At 39.8% G+C, this 13,978-nt stretch overlaps 1 protein-coding gene across 5 annotated transcripts in view; it reads left to right on the top strand.

Moving 5' to 3' along the window:
* LOC122555198 (kelch-like protein 13) overlaps window positions 1-13,978 on the top strand; it is a 78,969-nt gene that overhangs the window by 17,573 nt on the left and 47,418 nt on the right. For 3 of the 5 annotated variants that reach the window (XM_087992778.1, XM_043700955.2, XM_043700954.2), the window contains exon 3: window positions 3,375-3,602. Coding sequence is in view for 2 of the 5 variants with exons in the window: in XM_087992777.1 (XP_087848903.1) it covers window positions 5,968-5,970 (3 nt within the window). In the remaining 3 variants the exon portion in view is untranslated. Of the gene's footprint in view, window positions 1-3,374; window positions 3,603-5,911; window positions 5,971-13,978 lie in introns of all 5 variants that reach the window. The other 2 variants (XM_087992777.1, XM_087992776.1) reach the window with 1 other exon arrangement.

Genomic DNA, 13,978 nt, shown 5'->3' on the forward strand with positions numbered 1-13,978 from the left:
TACACTTCTGCAGACTTTGGACTAGTAGAGGTGAAATTTGACTTGGTCATCAGCACAAACTGAGCTGTATTGATTTAACCACACATGCCACAATCCATTTAATTTTCTCTTCCAGTGATAGAAAACTGAGCAAGCAATAAAATGAGTTGTCATTTTGCTATAATTTTGATGATGTGTGAACACCTCCGATTATGAACTAGATTCAACTCAACTTTTATGTAACCAATTGTTCTCTGTCTGCATGAAAGGAAAAGTTACTTAAAATGGTTTAGTCTCCTACCACAACTCCTGACACTTTCATTCTTATAGCTGATCATTCTCTATAGAAAATGTTACTTTCTGCCATCTGTTAAATGCATGAACATGATACATTATCCAAGTTGCTATGTTAATTATCACCTCAATATTTGAAATGAATTCTTCGTTATATTCAGTCATGGGATCTGGATGGCATTGGCTACATTTATTGCCTATCTCTAATTGTCCAAGAGGTAGTTAAGCACATTTTTGTGGGTCTGACGTCACTCGTGGGCCAGACCAGGTAACAATAGTAGTTTTTCTTCCCTAAAGGGCATTAATAAACCAGATGGGCTTTTAACAACTTACTCAAATTCCAAAATGATATTTAATTTCAATTGAATTTAAATTCCAAAATGATATTTAATTTCAATTGAATTTAAATTCAATTGTCATCAAAGGATTTAAAATCTATGCCCGGGGTCTGTGGATTCCTAGCTTAGAGGTATTATTACCATTCACCAGCACATAACAGGTAGCCATGACTGTTCCACACCTCGAGAGAAGAGTCCTCACTGTTCAGTGTGTGATGAAGCAAGTAGGGTGTTGAGATTTCTTTCAGTTTCTCCTTTAGCAAGTGGTATCCCACATATGCCAGTTAATTTTAATTCTGCAAATGAATCAAGGTATTACATGTAGCATTTTATTTATTTGTGTTTTTTCTGTTCTACTTATTTATAGCTCTGCATTGCGAAGGAACATAATCTCATAAATGAAACTTTAAGAAATATTTAATTTCATGGACCTGATTAATTTAGCAAAAGTCATTTAACTTTATTTTATTGTCAAAGCATTGATATCTAAAGTTTGTTACGTTAATTAGGAATTTGACATGTACTACATTAATGTCTCAATAGACAGTACCCTTTCCAGAAGCCAATTTATCAATGCCTTGACGTAATTGACATTATTAAACAAATATATTTATCAGCTTGGTGACAAATAAATGTATATTATTACCTTACTGCTTGGATTTTACTTTTCTGCATATCTTATGCTCATTTACAGCAGCTGTAACATATTAATGATTAAAACAGTCCTGAAATAGCTGGCACATGCTGTATGGCTCAATAATCTGTCCCAGGTCAAACCATAGCAAACTGAACTGCACAGAAAAGGCAAATGGACAACTGAAAGCCTGCCAAAATAATTTAAGTGTATCACAGCAAAGAGGTCATTTTTTAACAATAAAACATGGCTGGTAACTGGATAAAGTATGATGTAAAAGGTTTCAGCTGAATAGTCTTTAGAATTTAGATAACACTATAAAGTAATTTAACTTGATCAAAGTTTAGGTGAAGATTTGTAGCTCGGGTGCTTGTTGTTGTGGTTCTGTTCGCCAAGCTGGAAATTTTTGTTGCAAACGTTTCGTCCCCTGTCTAGGTGACATCCTCAGTGCTTGGGAGCCTCCTGTGAAGTGCTTCTGTGGTGTTTCCTCCGGCATTTATAGTGGCCTGTCCCTGCCGCTTCCGGTTGTCAGTTTCAGCTGTCTGCTGTAGTGGCCGGTATATTGGGTCCAGGTCGATGTGTTTGTTGATGGAGTTTGTGGATGAATGCCATGCTTCTAGGAATTCCCTGGCTGTTCTTTGTTTGGCTTGCCCTATAATGGTAGTGTTGTCCCAGTCGAATTCATGTTGCTTGTCGTCTGCGTGTGTGTCTACTAAGGATAGCTGGTCGTGGCGTTTCATGGCTAATTGATGTTCATGGATGCGGATCGTTAGCTGTCTTCCTGTTTGTCCTATATAGTGTTTTGTGCAGTCCTTGCATGGGATTTTGTACACTACATTTCAGAGGGTAATTAAGTGTCACTACATTGAGAGAGGTCTGGAGTCACACGCAAACTGGGCCAGCTAAAAAATGAGCATCCACAACAATTGATATTGGTTAAATGATCACCATTAGGCCAACATTTAATTTCAAATTTCCTTTTCAAGTTGAATTACAGTTTTTCACTTTGTTCTGGTGGGGTTAGAACCCAGAATATCCAGAGTACAATGGGTTCTGGATAACTGGTCTAGTTACTGCTCTGCTATGCTCCCACCTTCCCCAAAATGCAAAATATATCAGACTGATAGTTTTAACTTCAGTCAGGACTTTACCCTGGAGCAGGTTAAAATGCCATCACTGTCCTAACTGTAACATGGGACCCAGACTTGGATTATTAGTGAGGTGTCCACCAGGATAACATGCAGTAATAAAGTCAGTAATATTATAAGACACAGACTTGGACAATATTTGGATTTGGGCTGATAAATGCCACACAACATCCACACCTCAGAAATATCAGTAATTACCATCAGTAACTGGGAAAGAGTTGATCAACTTCACTTGACATTTAATGCTCTTATCTTCCTATATTCCACCACCATCAACACCTAGTGGCAAATCTAACTGCATATGATGCATAAATACTATGGTTACTAGGGAGTTTTGCCTCCCCAAAGCCTGACCGCCACATACAGCTAGTGTGGTACAATACTCTCCGCTTGTCTGGATGAATGCACATGCCTAAGCACTCTCAGCACCTGCCCCCACCCTGCCAACAGCATCCAGAACAAAAGCTAACCATTTACTCAGGACCCCATCAGGCACCACCCTCAAACATTCATTCCTCCCATTTCAGGTTTGGTGTGGTTCCACTGGGTCCATTCCCAAGATAAACCATAATAATTTGTCAAGTCGTCTTCAGCAATATTTCTCAAACCCAAACTTCTGCTAGCTAGAAGGACAAAAGTGGAGCAGGAATCACCACTAGCCCCAAGTTCTTCTTTAACGAAAACAAAATCCTGACTTTAAAGTATATAATTCCCGCCTCAGGCGACTGACTGTGTGGAGTTTGCACGTTCTCCCCGTGTCTGCGTGGGTTTCCTCCGGGTGCTCCGGTTTCCTCCCACAGTCCAAAGATGTGCAGGTCAGGTGAATTGGCCATGCTAAATTGCCCGTAGTGTTAGGTAAGGGGTAAATGTAGGGGTATGGGAGGGTTGTGCTTCAGCGGGTCGGTGTGGACTTGTTGGGCCGAAAGGGCCTGTTTCCACACTGTAATGTAATCTAATCTAATTATTTCTTCCTTCCCACAGAGTCAAGATTATGCAAATCCATAGCAAAACAGAGAAGAGGACTGGACACACACGCCAACACCTAAATAAGTGGGATAGATGTCAGACTGGTGGTAGAGCTGTTTGGGCCTCGGAAACAGTAGGAGTGAGGGGAAAAGTTGCAGTAAGAGTGGAGAGATCCCATAAGCAGGCAGACTGGCAGTGAAGCTGCTTCAAAAAAAACCCAAAGGGTGACGTTGCAGGGAGCAGGTAAGTAATTTTAGGATACTCCTTTCTTGTGACCTGACACTGATGAATGTTAAGATCTCAAGTACAGATTAAACACTTTACCTAATAAGAAATATTTTATAACTTCATGATGAATTGTTTTCACTTGATAGAGTTAAGGAATTTTGGATGTTTGTCCAACACAACCAAGAATAAGATATTTTTTCTAGTCTATACTTAAATAGGAGTAAGGGTGAAGTAAGAACAAGACTCCACATTCTATTTATTTGTCTCAGTAGCTCAGGCCCACATTGCACAATGTGGGAAATCATCGATGTTCCTGATGAGCAGGAAGTGCCTCCAACTGCTGCAACTCCAGTTTCAGGTTTTGCAGCTTGAACAGCAGCTGAGAGGCTGGAGAGGTTCATGGATAATGTGGTTCATCCACAATGTAAGGAAGAGAGGGAATGGTGGACCACCAGATAGAAGAAGGCAAATCAGGCAGATAGTCAGGAAATCTCCTGAGTACCTGCAACTCATTGGTGATGTTGGAAAATAGGAAGAGGGTCAGTCCTTCTGTGCAGACCAGCCACAGTTAGGGGCCATGACACTGTGTGTGGAGGAAGAGGAGGTTTTGAAGGCAATAGTGTTTGGGGAATAATTAGTGAGGGGAGTAGATAGGCACTTCTTTGGCTATATAGGTGACTCCATGATGATGTGCTGCCATTCAGGCATAAGGGTCAAGAATGTCAAAAAAATAGCTGCAGGACATTCTGAAAGGGAGAAGGTGAACAGTTAGAGGTCATTCTCCATGTTGGAATCAATGACATAGGAAGAAAGAGAAATGGTGTCCTGTAAGCAGACTTTCAGAGAGTTAATTAGGAAATTGAAAAACAGGACTTCAAAGATAGCAACCTCAAATTACTCGCATTGTCACACAGTAGAATGGATGAAAAGAAAGGTAGAGCAGAAGAACGTGTGCATGGAGAGAGAGTACAGAATGGAAGGCTTTAGGTTCCTGAGGCATTGGGAGCATTCCTGGGGGAGCTGAAACCTGTACAACTTGGATGGGTTATATCTGCATAAGAATGGAATCAACATCCTCGTAGGCAGGTTTTCTATTATTGTTGGGTGGACTTAACCTGGATTGACAGGGGATGGGCTCCTGACAAATCATTCAGAGGGCAGGGAAGCTGAGATGACATGAGAAATTAAAACACAAGCAAATGAGTCTGAAAGGCAGGGGAAACATAAGCTAATTAAGTAAGAAGTGAGTTTAGTAAGGCTAAATGGAATACATTTCAATGCAAGGAGCCTATGGAATAAGCTGAGGGAAGTCGGGCACATGGGAATATGATATCATAGCTATGACTGAGACATAGCTGAAAGATATGCAGCATTGGCAACTTGACTTTCCTGTATTAGGTATTTAGATAAGATAGAGAGAGGGATAGAAGAGGAGTGTGAGCTCGTAAGATGAATTGATCAAAGAATCAATTAGAACACTAAAGAAGGATTATATCTTGGACAGATCCAAATGAGGTGATGAATGAAGTCAAAAATAAATCAAAATGGGAAAATATCATATGCACTCCAGACCACCAAACAAACAGATAGGAAATGGAATGCAGGCGCATGTGAGGACTACAGATGCTGGAGATCAGAGCCTAGATTAGAGAGGTGCTGGAAAAGCACAGCAGGTCAGGCAGCATCCGAGGAGAGTATGAGCTTTGAGGAAAGATTGGATTGAATGGGGTTGTGTTTCTTGGAACAGCAAAGATTGATAGGGGACCTGATAGAGATGAATAAGATCATAAGTGACATAGGGTGGATGGGAAGGTTTTTTTTCATGATTTCAGCAGTCAATAGCCAGGGGACATAGATTTAAGGCAAGAGGTAGAAGACCAGTGTGAGAAGTTGAGAAGAGATTTTTTTCACTGAGGGTGGTGGAAGTCTGGAACCCATTGCTGGAATGTGCTTATGTCAGAAATTCCAGCTATATTTCAGTTGTATTGAGATATTAACTTGCATTGACATAGTCACCAGGACCATGGACCAAAAGCTGGAAAATGAAATGTGTAGTTAGATCCTTGTGGACCACTTGGACATGGTAAGCCAAAATGGCCTCCTTTAGTGCTGTAAACAACTGAGTCACTGAGTCTTTAAGCATATTGTGGGAGTATTTGCAACACAGAGACAACAAAGGTTCACAAGGATGGTTTAGAATCAAAGAATCAATTAGAACACTAAAGAAGGATTATATCTTGGAAAGATCCAAATGAGGTGATGAGTGAATAAACAGTGACTTTTCCTGTGATCCCTACATCTTCTTAATGAATACATTTTCATAGATCAACGGGGTAGAATGGGAAATGGACCCGTTTCATATTAACCATCGCCAAAGATTATGGTGAGCCCATTCTTTTTCTGAAGTATAAAATTAGCAACCTACTCATCCCACATTTTACTTTTATGTAATTAAATGTTTAAAAGTGCCTGTACTTCTGTTTAGTAAGTTTTGGAACTGTTTGATTTAAATTCATATTTTCTAGATTATGAGCCAAATAACCTAGCAAACCGCCCCATCTTAGATAAAAGGTGATTGATTAACAGCATTTTATTCAGAAAAGATGTTTACTGCTGAATGCATAGTCATATGCAACAAAAGAAACAATCATATATAAGCTAAGTGACACAATTATAAATCATAGACACAAGTATTCGGCAAAAAGTGGCAGGAAAGTAGTGAATGCAATATTAAAAGAAGGAAATTTGAATAAAAACATTACAAATTACAAATCAACATCATTCCTATATTACAGGTACTGAACTATATTGTTTATTAACTATTGAAAATGAGTGACATGATCTGTCAATGATTATTTAAGTCTAAATGCTACAGTATCTGCAAGCAAGTACAAATGTGCAATTAATCTAAATCTAAATTGCTATCAGAGCTTTGTCTGTTAAATTCTCCAAATACAACTTTTGGATGTCTGGTGCTTCATTCAAATGCATTGTCATGTGAAGCTGCTGTTTATATGATAGACACAAATCAAATTCGGTACAGACATCCAAGAATTATTTTATCTGCATGATAAATGTTAGTTTTTTTTCAAGGTAACCCTTCTGGCATTAAAAATGATCTTTCACGGATGTGGATTTCATTCCTTCACGTTATAATTGTTTCAGAAAGTTACATTTTGTTTATTTTTCTCTTTCTATCTTTTTATCCCTCTTCTTCCTTCCTTTGCTTTCTTCTTTTAATAGATCTGATTTGTTATTGAACTCACTTACTCCCACACCTTCTCAATCTTGAAGTGATTTTATATCCATATGTTCTCACCTTGCATTTTTCAATTCACAGTCCTTCCATCAAATTGATTAAATTAATGGATACACAGTTACTTGTCAGATTCTCAGATGCCAGTTGTCCTATGGATGGCACCATGCCACTTCCAGAAGAATACTATCAACATTAAACCATCAAGCACTTGTTTAATTGCCAATGGGCACTAATCATGGCCATTAGACTGCAAGAGCAAATTTTGGGCTTTGGTTTGGAACATCTCACTTTTAATCTAACTTTACTAAAATCTCATTTCAAAAAATTGTTTGATTCAGGTGTGAACTGTTATTAATATTGACTCATCCTTGACTGTGTACATGTTTAAAGCTCAACATGAGCTCTTGGTCACAATTCAGAAGATGAGTATCATTCTGAAAATGAATTTCATTTAGTACCTTAAATAGGCTAAATGCTGACAGCCTTAAGTTTCCTAAAATGTTGATTAGCTCCACGATGGTCAACTCTTAAACTTCACATGGTCTGGCTTTGAAGACCCATTTTGACATGGTGCTCACTGCTGCATTTCCTGCATTTGTATCAGCCCATTGAGAAGGTGCATGACTCATTGACTGCTGTTTTCTCTCAGCCTTCTTCTTGGCCAGCTGATCTTTTTAGTTTCTGTTAACCTTTTCAGCATTCGACCAACCAGTCAGCCTCCAAGGGGGCACTGCTGTCAGTGACTACCTCCCACTTGTTGGTGTCAATGTCCATCATCTTCATATCTCATTTCCAGGTCCAAGCAGAGGCATGGAGGCTCGGGTGGGGGTGAGAGGGGGGGGGGAGGGGAGGTGGTTCTGGCTCAGTAGCCAGTTCACTGCAGAGAAGGTATTTGGGTGTATCACTGTCATCAAGCCACTTAATATCACCAAGCCACAAACATTATTAGCTTTATATATACACTGATGGAATTAGTATGTGCCAGGGCCTCTGAATTGTGACATTTTCATGTGAAATGATTAGCTTCATCTATTCCTTTTTTTTCATGAGATACTTTGACATTCCTGGGTAATCTGCGATAGATTTGGCACTTTTCAGAACTGAACATGGTGGTTATAGGCCCATTCTTGAATTTGTGTGTCAAACAGTGACCATTGGTCTGATTGGGGTAGCCATTATTCTGTCATATTGGTGAAGCTAGCTAGCTGCTTTACACTGCTACTATACAATAGCAATACAAGTGGCATTCTTCATTAACAAGATGTTGCTGTCAATCCATAAATACGTGATGCCTGCCACACAAATGCATTATGTAATAAATAAACTTCAGTACTGGTGTGATGCCAGGTGTGTAGACTATGCACACACTTGTCAGTTGTATCAAGTTGTACATTCCTTCTGCTACTCATATTAGCAAGAGTGTTGGCTATGATCAACCAGCCCATGCTTTTAACTTCATAAAGAAACACATTACAAAGCACTTGCAAACTTATTGTGTCCAACATTAAATGCAATTCATGATTGGACAACACTTAGTAAATAATCCTGATTATGCTAAGTATATTCCAAGTATAAGTATATTCTAAGTATTTTGCAGGTCAGGTGAATTGGCCACGGTAAATTGTCCATAGTTGTTAGGAGCATTAGTCAGAGGGGGAGTGGGTTACTCTTCCGAGGGTCGGTGTGGACTTGTTGGGCCGAAGGGCCTGTTTCCACACTGTAGGGAATCGAAACTAATCTAGTCTATTATACTAACAACTAATTAATGATTATCAGTTTGGCTATCATCACCATAGCTCACTTACGTTTTTCTGGAAACAGCATTTGTTGATATACAAGGCCCTGTCTTTTACAAATATACCCATGCATTATGCTTTTTTCAACTAAACAAAAGCTTCGGGGGGAATGCTATCCCTTGTTGTATTTCCCATGGCAATGCCTTGCCAATCAGAATCAACGTACCTGGTTCAAATTCAAATAAACCCTCGAAGTTAACTGTTACCATGACAAAATCTCCAGCAAATAGAATTCATGAGTCAATCAATACTCTCTACTTTGGCATTATAAGTTATTAGTCCCTTGGAAATTTGATATTCTTGTGCTTTGGTCCGGGTGACTACAAGTCAAAAATCTTCTGCAGTGTTTCTCTTTTTTCAATAACATTCTCATTGACAGTGTGAACACCTCTATATTTTTAGATTTAAGGATCTATCTGCCAGTAATGTGAGTACCTGCCTGAGTTACCCTTTCAATATGCTGAGTAGAATCATTTGATATGTTGCAGTTGTATAATACTCTGGTGCAGCCGCATCTGGAGTATTGTGTGCAGTTTTGGTCGCCATACTATAGGAAGGATGTGGAGGCACTGGAACGGGTGCAGAGGAGGTTTACCAGGATGTTGCCTGGTATGGTAGGAAGATCGTATGAGGAAAGGCTGAGGCACTTGAGGTTGTTTTCATTGGAGAAAAGAAGGTTTAGGGGTGACTTGATAGAGGTGTACAAGATGATTAGGGGTTTAGATAGGGTTGACCATGAGAACCTTTTTCCACGTATGGAGTCAGCTATTACGAGGGGGCATAGCTTTAAATTAAGGGGTGGTAGGTATAGGACAGATATTAGGGGTAGATTCTTTACTCAGCGAGTCATGAGTTCATGGAATGCCCTGCCAGTAGCAGTGGTGGACTCTCCCTCTTTATGGGCATTTAAATGGGCATTGGATAGGCATATGGAGGATAGTGGGCTAGTGTAGGTTAGGTGGGCTTGGATCGGCGCAACATCGAGGGCAACATCTGTGTTCTATATACTTAAGACACTGATTGCCATTTTATGACACAACTGGGTGAAACATGTATTGAGTGGTCTTTGTACAATTTCAGCTGATGGTCCAGTTGAACTGACTGGATATTAAATTTCCATTATTTTGAGAGGGACCACGAAGGGAACACAGCTCTCCTGAAAGATCTATAAAACCAACTCGAATACCATTCACCTCTCCACCAAATGGTTTATCCATTCCCAAGCCATTGCAATAACTGACTAGTAATAGCATTCCTGTTACTTCATACATCACCAATAAAATCATTTCCACAATGTAAAATGCAGGCAGGCATTAAGGAGCGGCATGTCTGCCAGACATCTTGCTTTCCTGGGTGACAAGATTTGTGAAAAGATCTCACCACCTCCCATTTATTGAAATTAAACTCTATTTGCCACTCGGCAATAATTCCTAGAAAGAATAGGTAGTGAGTCAATGCTTGTAAAAGCTTTGAATGGTCCATACTTCTAATTTAGTTTTTATTCCAAGGTTTCCACAGTTTTTATTTTAAAGATTTTATGATGAAGATCTCCCTGTTCACTACTTGTGGGAAATTTGTAAAACCGACATTTATAGTGAGTTAAAATTTTCACTGCAAATAAATACAAATGAGAGAAAAGATCTCCTGCATCACAGTTTTGAAGCTATTTACGGATAGAATACTTGAAAAGTGGATATTTGAAGCTGTCTGAAATGATTTTTATTAAATCAAGCAGGTCATTGGCTTTCTGCCTGGGTTTAATTCAGAAGGGAAAGAAGTTAGAGAGGTGCTCATGCAGTGTGCCCCAGCACCATTTTGTTCGTAAATAGATAAAAATACATTTGCTAGCTTTTATGAAACAGCCCTTTAAATTTCCATTTCTGAAATTCTTTACCTTAACAGGAATCTGATGCTTTAAGACAAGATTTCTGATTCCTATTTCTTTATTTTATTATTAGGCAAGAAAAGCTGCAACTACAGCTTTTAATTTAATTTTGTGAACTAAGTGGTGACAATTGTTGAATTTTAATAATAAATTATTCTGAAAATTAAAACTTTTTTTTTTAAACTCAACTGGATAATTCATTAACGTCCTTCTGGGAAGGAAGCTGCAATCCTTACCTCGCCTAGCTTACATGTGACTCCAGAGCCACAGTAATGTGGTTGACTCTTAAGTGCTCTCAGAGCAATTAGGGCTGGGCAATAAATGCTGACCTTGCCAGCAATGCACTTATCCTGTGAATGAATAAAACAAAAAAATTTCTGATCTAAAACATGACGGCACAGTGGCTCAGTCGCTAGCACTGTGGCCTCACAGCAGTGAGGGACCTGGGTTCAATTCCAGCCTCTGATAACTGCCTGGTGCTTGCACATTCTCCCTGTGTCTGTGTGGGCTTCCTCTCACAGTCCAAAGGTATGCAGGTTGGGTGGATTAGCCATGGAAAATATAGGGTGATGGAATGGGTCTGGATGGAATGCTCTTCAGAGGTTGGTGCAGAATTGATGGGCTGAATGGTCTGCTTCCATGCTGTCGGGATTCTATCAGCATCACCCCAGATAGCAACTGAATGCTGTGGAGGTGTACGTCTTGTCCTCAACCCATGATGACTATTTTAAAGTGAGATAGTGGCTGCTTGGTTTAGAGACATCATTTGCTTCAATGGAACTTTCTTGGCAACTATGCAATTACTTCTGTTCATGCGGAATCTGCATCCACTAGCACCTCAAACAGTGGATGATTGAGAGCCTTAACTGATACTGACTGATCAGTTTTTATTTGATTGAATGAGCTAAAGCAGAAATTGTGCTGAACATCTTTGTCCAGAATTGTATCTCTGTTGCCTTATTATCATATCTATCCTGCTGCTCCCCTCTCAGCTTCCCAATAGTGCCACAGGCTGTGAAGCTGTGTCCCGGTCGGGAGGATGAAATTATCTTGGACAAAGGCTTCTCCAGGGAAGCCATCTATGAGCAGCATTCAGTTCTGAAAGTGAAACCCTTGGGTTGTTTCAAATGAAAGTTCGTATTAACAGCCATTGCACTGAGCTTCCCACTCCTTTCAGTTCATAACACAAATACAACATCAGCTGAACTAATTACAAAATGAATATGCCGGAAATGCATGGAGGCATATGAAAGAGGTTAATGTCTTAGTTGCAGCTTTTCATGATGTTTGCATTTTTGCTTTGTCTTGTCAGATTGTAAGTGAGATAATGCTTCACACAATCAATTGTTGGTAGAGTACAATGACAGCTGATATATATAGCTCTCAAAAACCCCCATACCCACAATATAACTTTTTTTCTCCAGATAGTTGTACTTTTCCAACATTTTTATTTCAGAGTTTACTCATTTGCACTTGAAAGAAATTCTGTACTTTTATCAATAGCTCTAAAAAGACACTTCTTTCAGATTGATAAGGACAGTGAATGTAAAGCAATTCTGGCTACCCCATTTGTATGTGAAGGTGGTGAGGGAATGGTATTACCATTTTCAGAAAGGGCTTGAATTTAAATAGTGGATAAACATGGCTAAAATAAAAAAATCCCAAACATTTCATCCACGCTGATGACTTTGAAATGAAGTCACCATTGTTTTACAGGCAGAAAGAAGTGGGGTTGCATCCTAACATTTTTTGGATGCATTGTGTTTGGAGGAATGGTTCTTGTGAATTTTCTCACTGTATCTTACTGACTTAGCCAATTTAATTGGCGCTTCAGCCCTTATGGCGAGTATTGTATCCAATTTACACCAGTACCATATGAAGTTCCCGGAGCCACTCACCACACACCGAAGATTCTGGAATTGACCTGCTTCCCAGATCTGGGCACCATCTTTGAAAAGCTGTTGTGCATCCAGACAAGCATTGTAATTCTGAAGCTGCCTGGGAAAACAGTGCCCCCTTTTGGAGGATTCGGTACTGGATTTCCAGTTGGAAGAGGTGGTGGACAGAGAGGGCTTCCTCATTTCCCAGGATCAGTAGTGGAGACCATGGTGCCAGACCATGCCAGACTGATCCAAGTTTGTCATCTGGGTTAGAGCAGTCATAGCCATCTGGAGAAATGCCCAGTACAGTCAGAAGAAGGTCATGTCTTTTGCACTCTGCTAGTATAAATGCCACAACAGAAATGGCAGATAGACTTTAATCTAGGTAAATATGAGGCGATCATTTTGGGAGGTCAAGTGCAACCTTGGGCAAGCAAATAGTATTAGTTTAGTGTGGCAACATAGTCAATACAGACATGGTGGGCCAAAGGGCCTGTTCTCGTGCTCATTGCTATATGTTCTATGTTTTTTCTCCAATTCCTCATAGTCAATCTATCACTGCTACTGTACCCAACCCCATGAGGAAGTCAGCCGATTCACATGATCTTGATTTATTGTCACATGTACTGAGATACAGTGGGAAAAGTATTGTATTACATGCTAACCAGACAAATCATTGCTTACATAAATACATCAGGGTAAAATAACAGAAAGCAGAATACTGTGGTACATCTACAGAGAAGCAAATCACTCTAATATGAGAGGTTCATTCGTAAGTCTGCTAACATTGGGGAAGAAACTTTCTTAAATCTATTGGTATGCGTTTTCAAACTCTTTTTTTCTGCCTGTTGGAAGAGTATAAGGGATGGGAGAGATCTTTGATTGTGTTGGTTGTATTCCTGGAGGAGGTGGGAAGTGTAGATGCAGTCAATGGAAGGAAGGTTAGTTTGCATAATGGACTGGGATGCATTCATAACTCTCAGTAATTTCTTGCAATTTCTTGGGCAGAGCAGTTATCATACTAAGCTGTGATGCATCTGGATAGAATGCCTTGTATGATACGTCTGTAAAAATTAGTAAGAGTCATTGTGGACAAGCCAAATTCTTTTGCATTGGGAGAAAGTAGAGGCATTGGTGTGTTTTCTTGACTGTAGCTTCGATGTGTATGGACCAGGACAGATTGTTGGTGATATTTACTCCTAGGAACTTGAACCTCTTGACCATCTCCACTTCAGCATTATTAATACAGACATGGGTCTGTTCTCTACTCCACTTCGATGACTGGCTCCTTTGTTTTGCTGATTTTGAGGGAGAGGTTGGTGTCTTTACACCATGCCACTAAGCTCTGTATCTCCCTCCTGTACTCTGTCTTGTCATTGCATGAAATCTGACCCACTATGGTGGTGCCATCGGCAAACTTGTAAATGGAGTTAGAGCTGAATTTGGCCACACAGTAGTGACTGTAAAGAGAGTAAAGGGCTGAGTATGTAGCCTTGTGGGGCCCCAGTATGGAGGATTATCCTATAGGAAGGTGTTATTTCCTATCCTCATCGATTGCAGTCTGTGAGCCA

The sequence above is a fragment of the Chiloscyllium plagiosum genome, unplaced genomic scaffold (genome assembly GCF_037043375.1).
Source record: "Chiloscyllium plagiosum isolate Xiang-an unplaced genomic scaffold, Cpla_swu_hap1 HiC_scaffold_12, whole genome shotgun sequence".
Lineage (NCBI taxonomy): Eukaryota > Metazoa > Chordata > Chondrichthyes > Orectolobiformes > Hemiscylliidae > Chiloscyllium > Chiloscyllium plagiosum.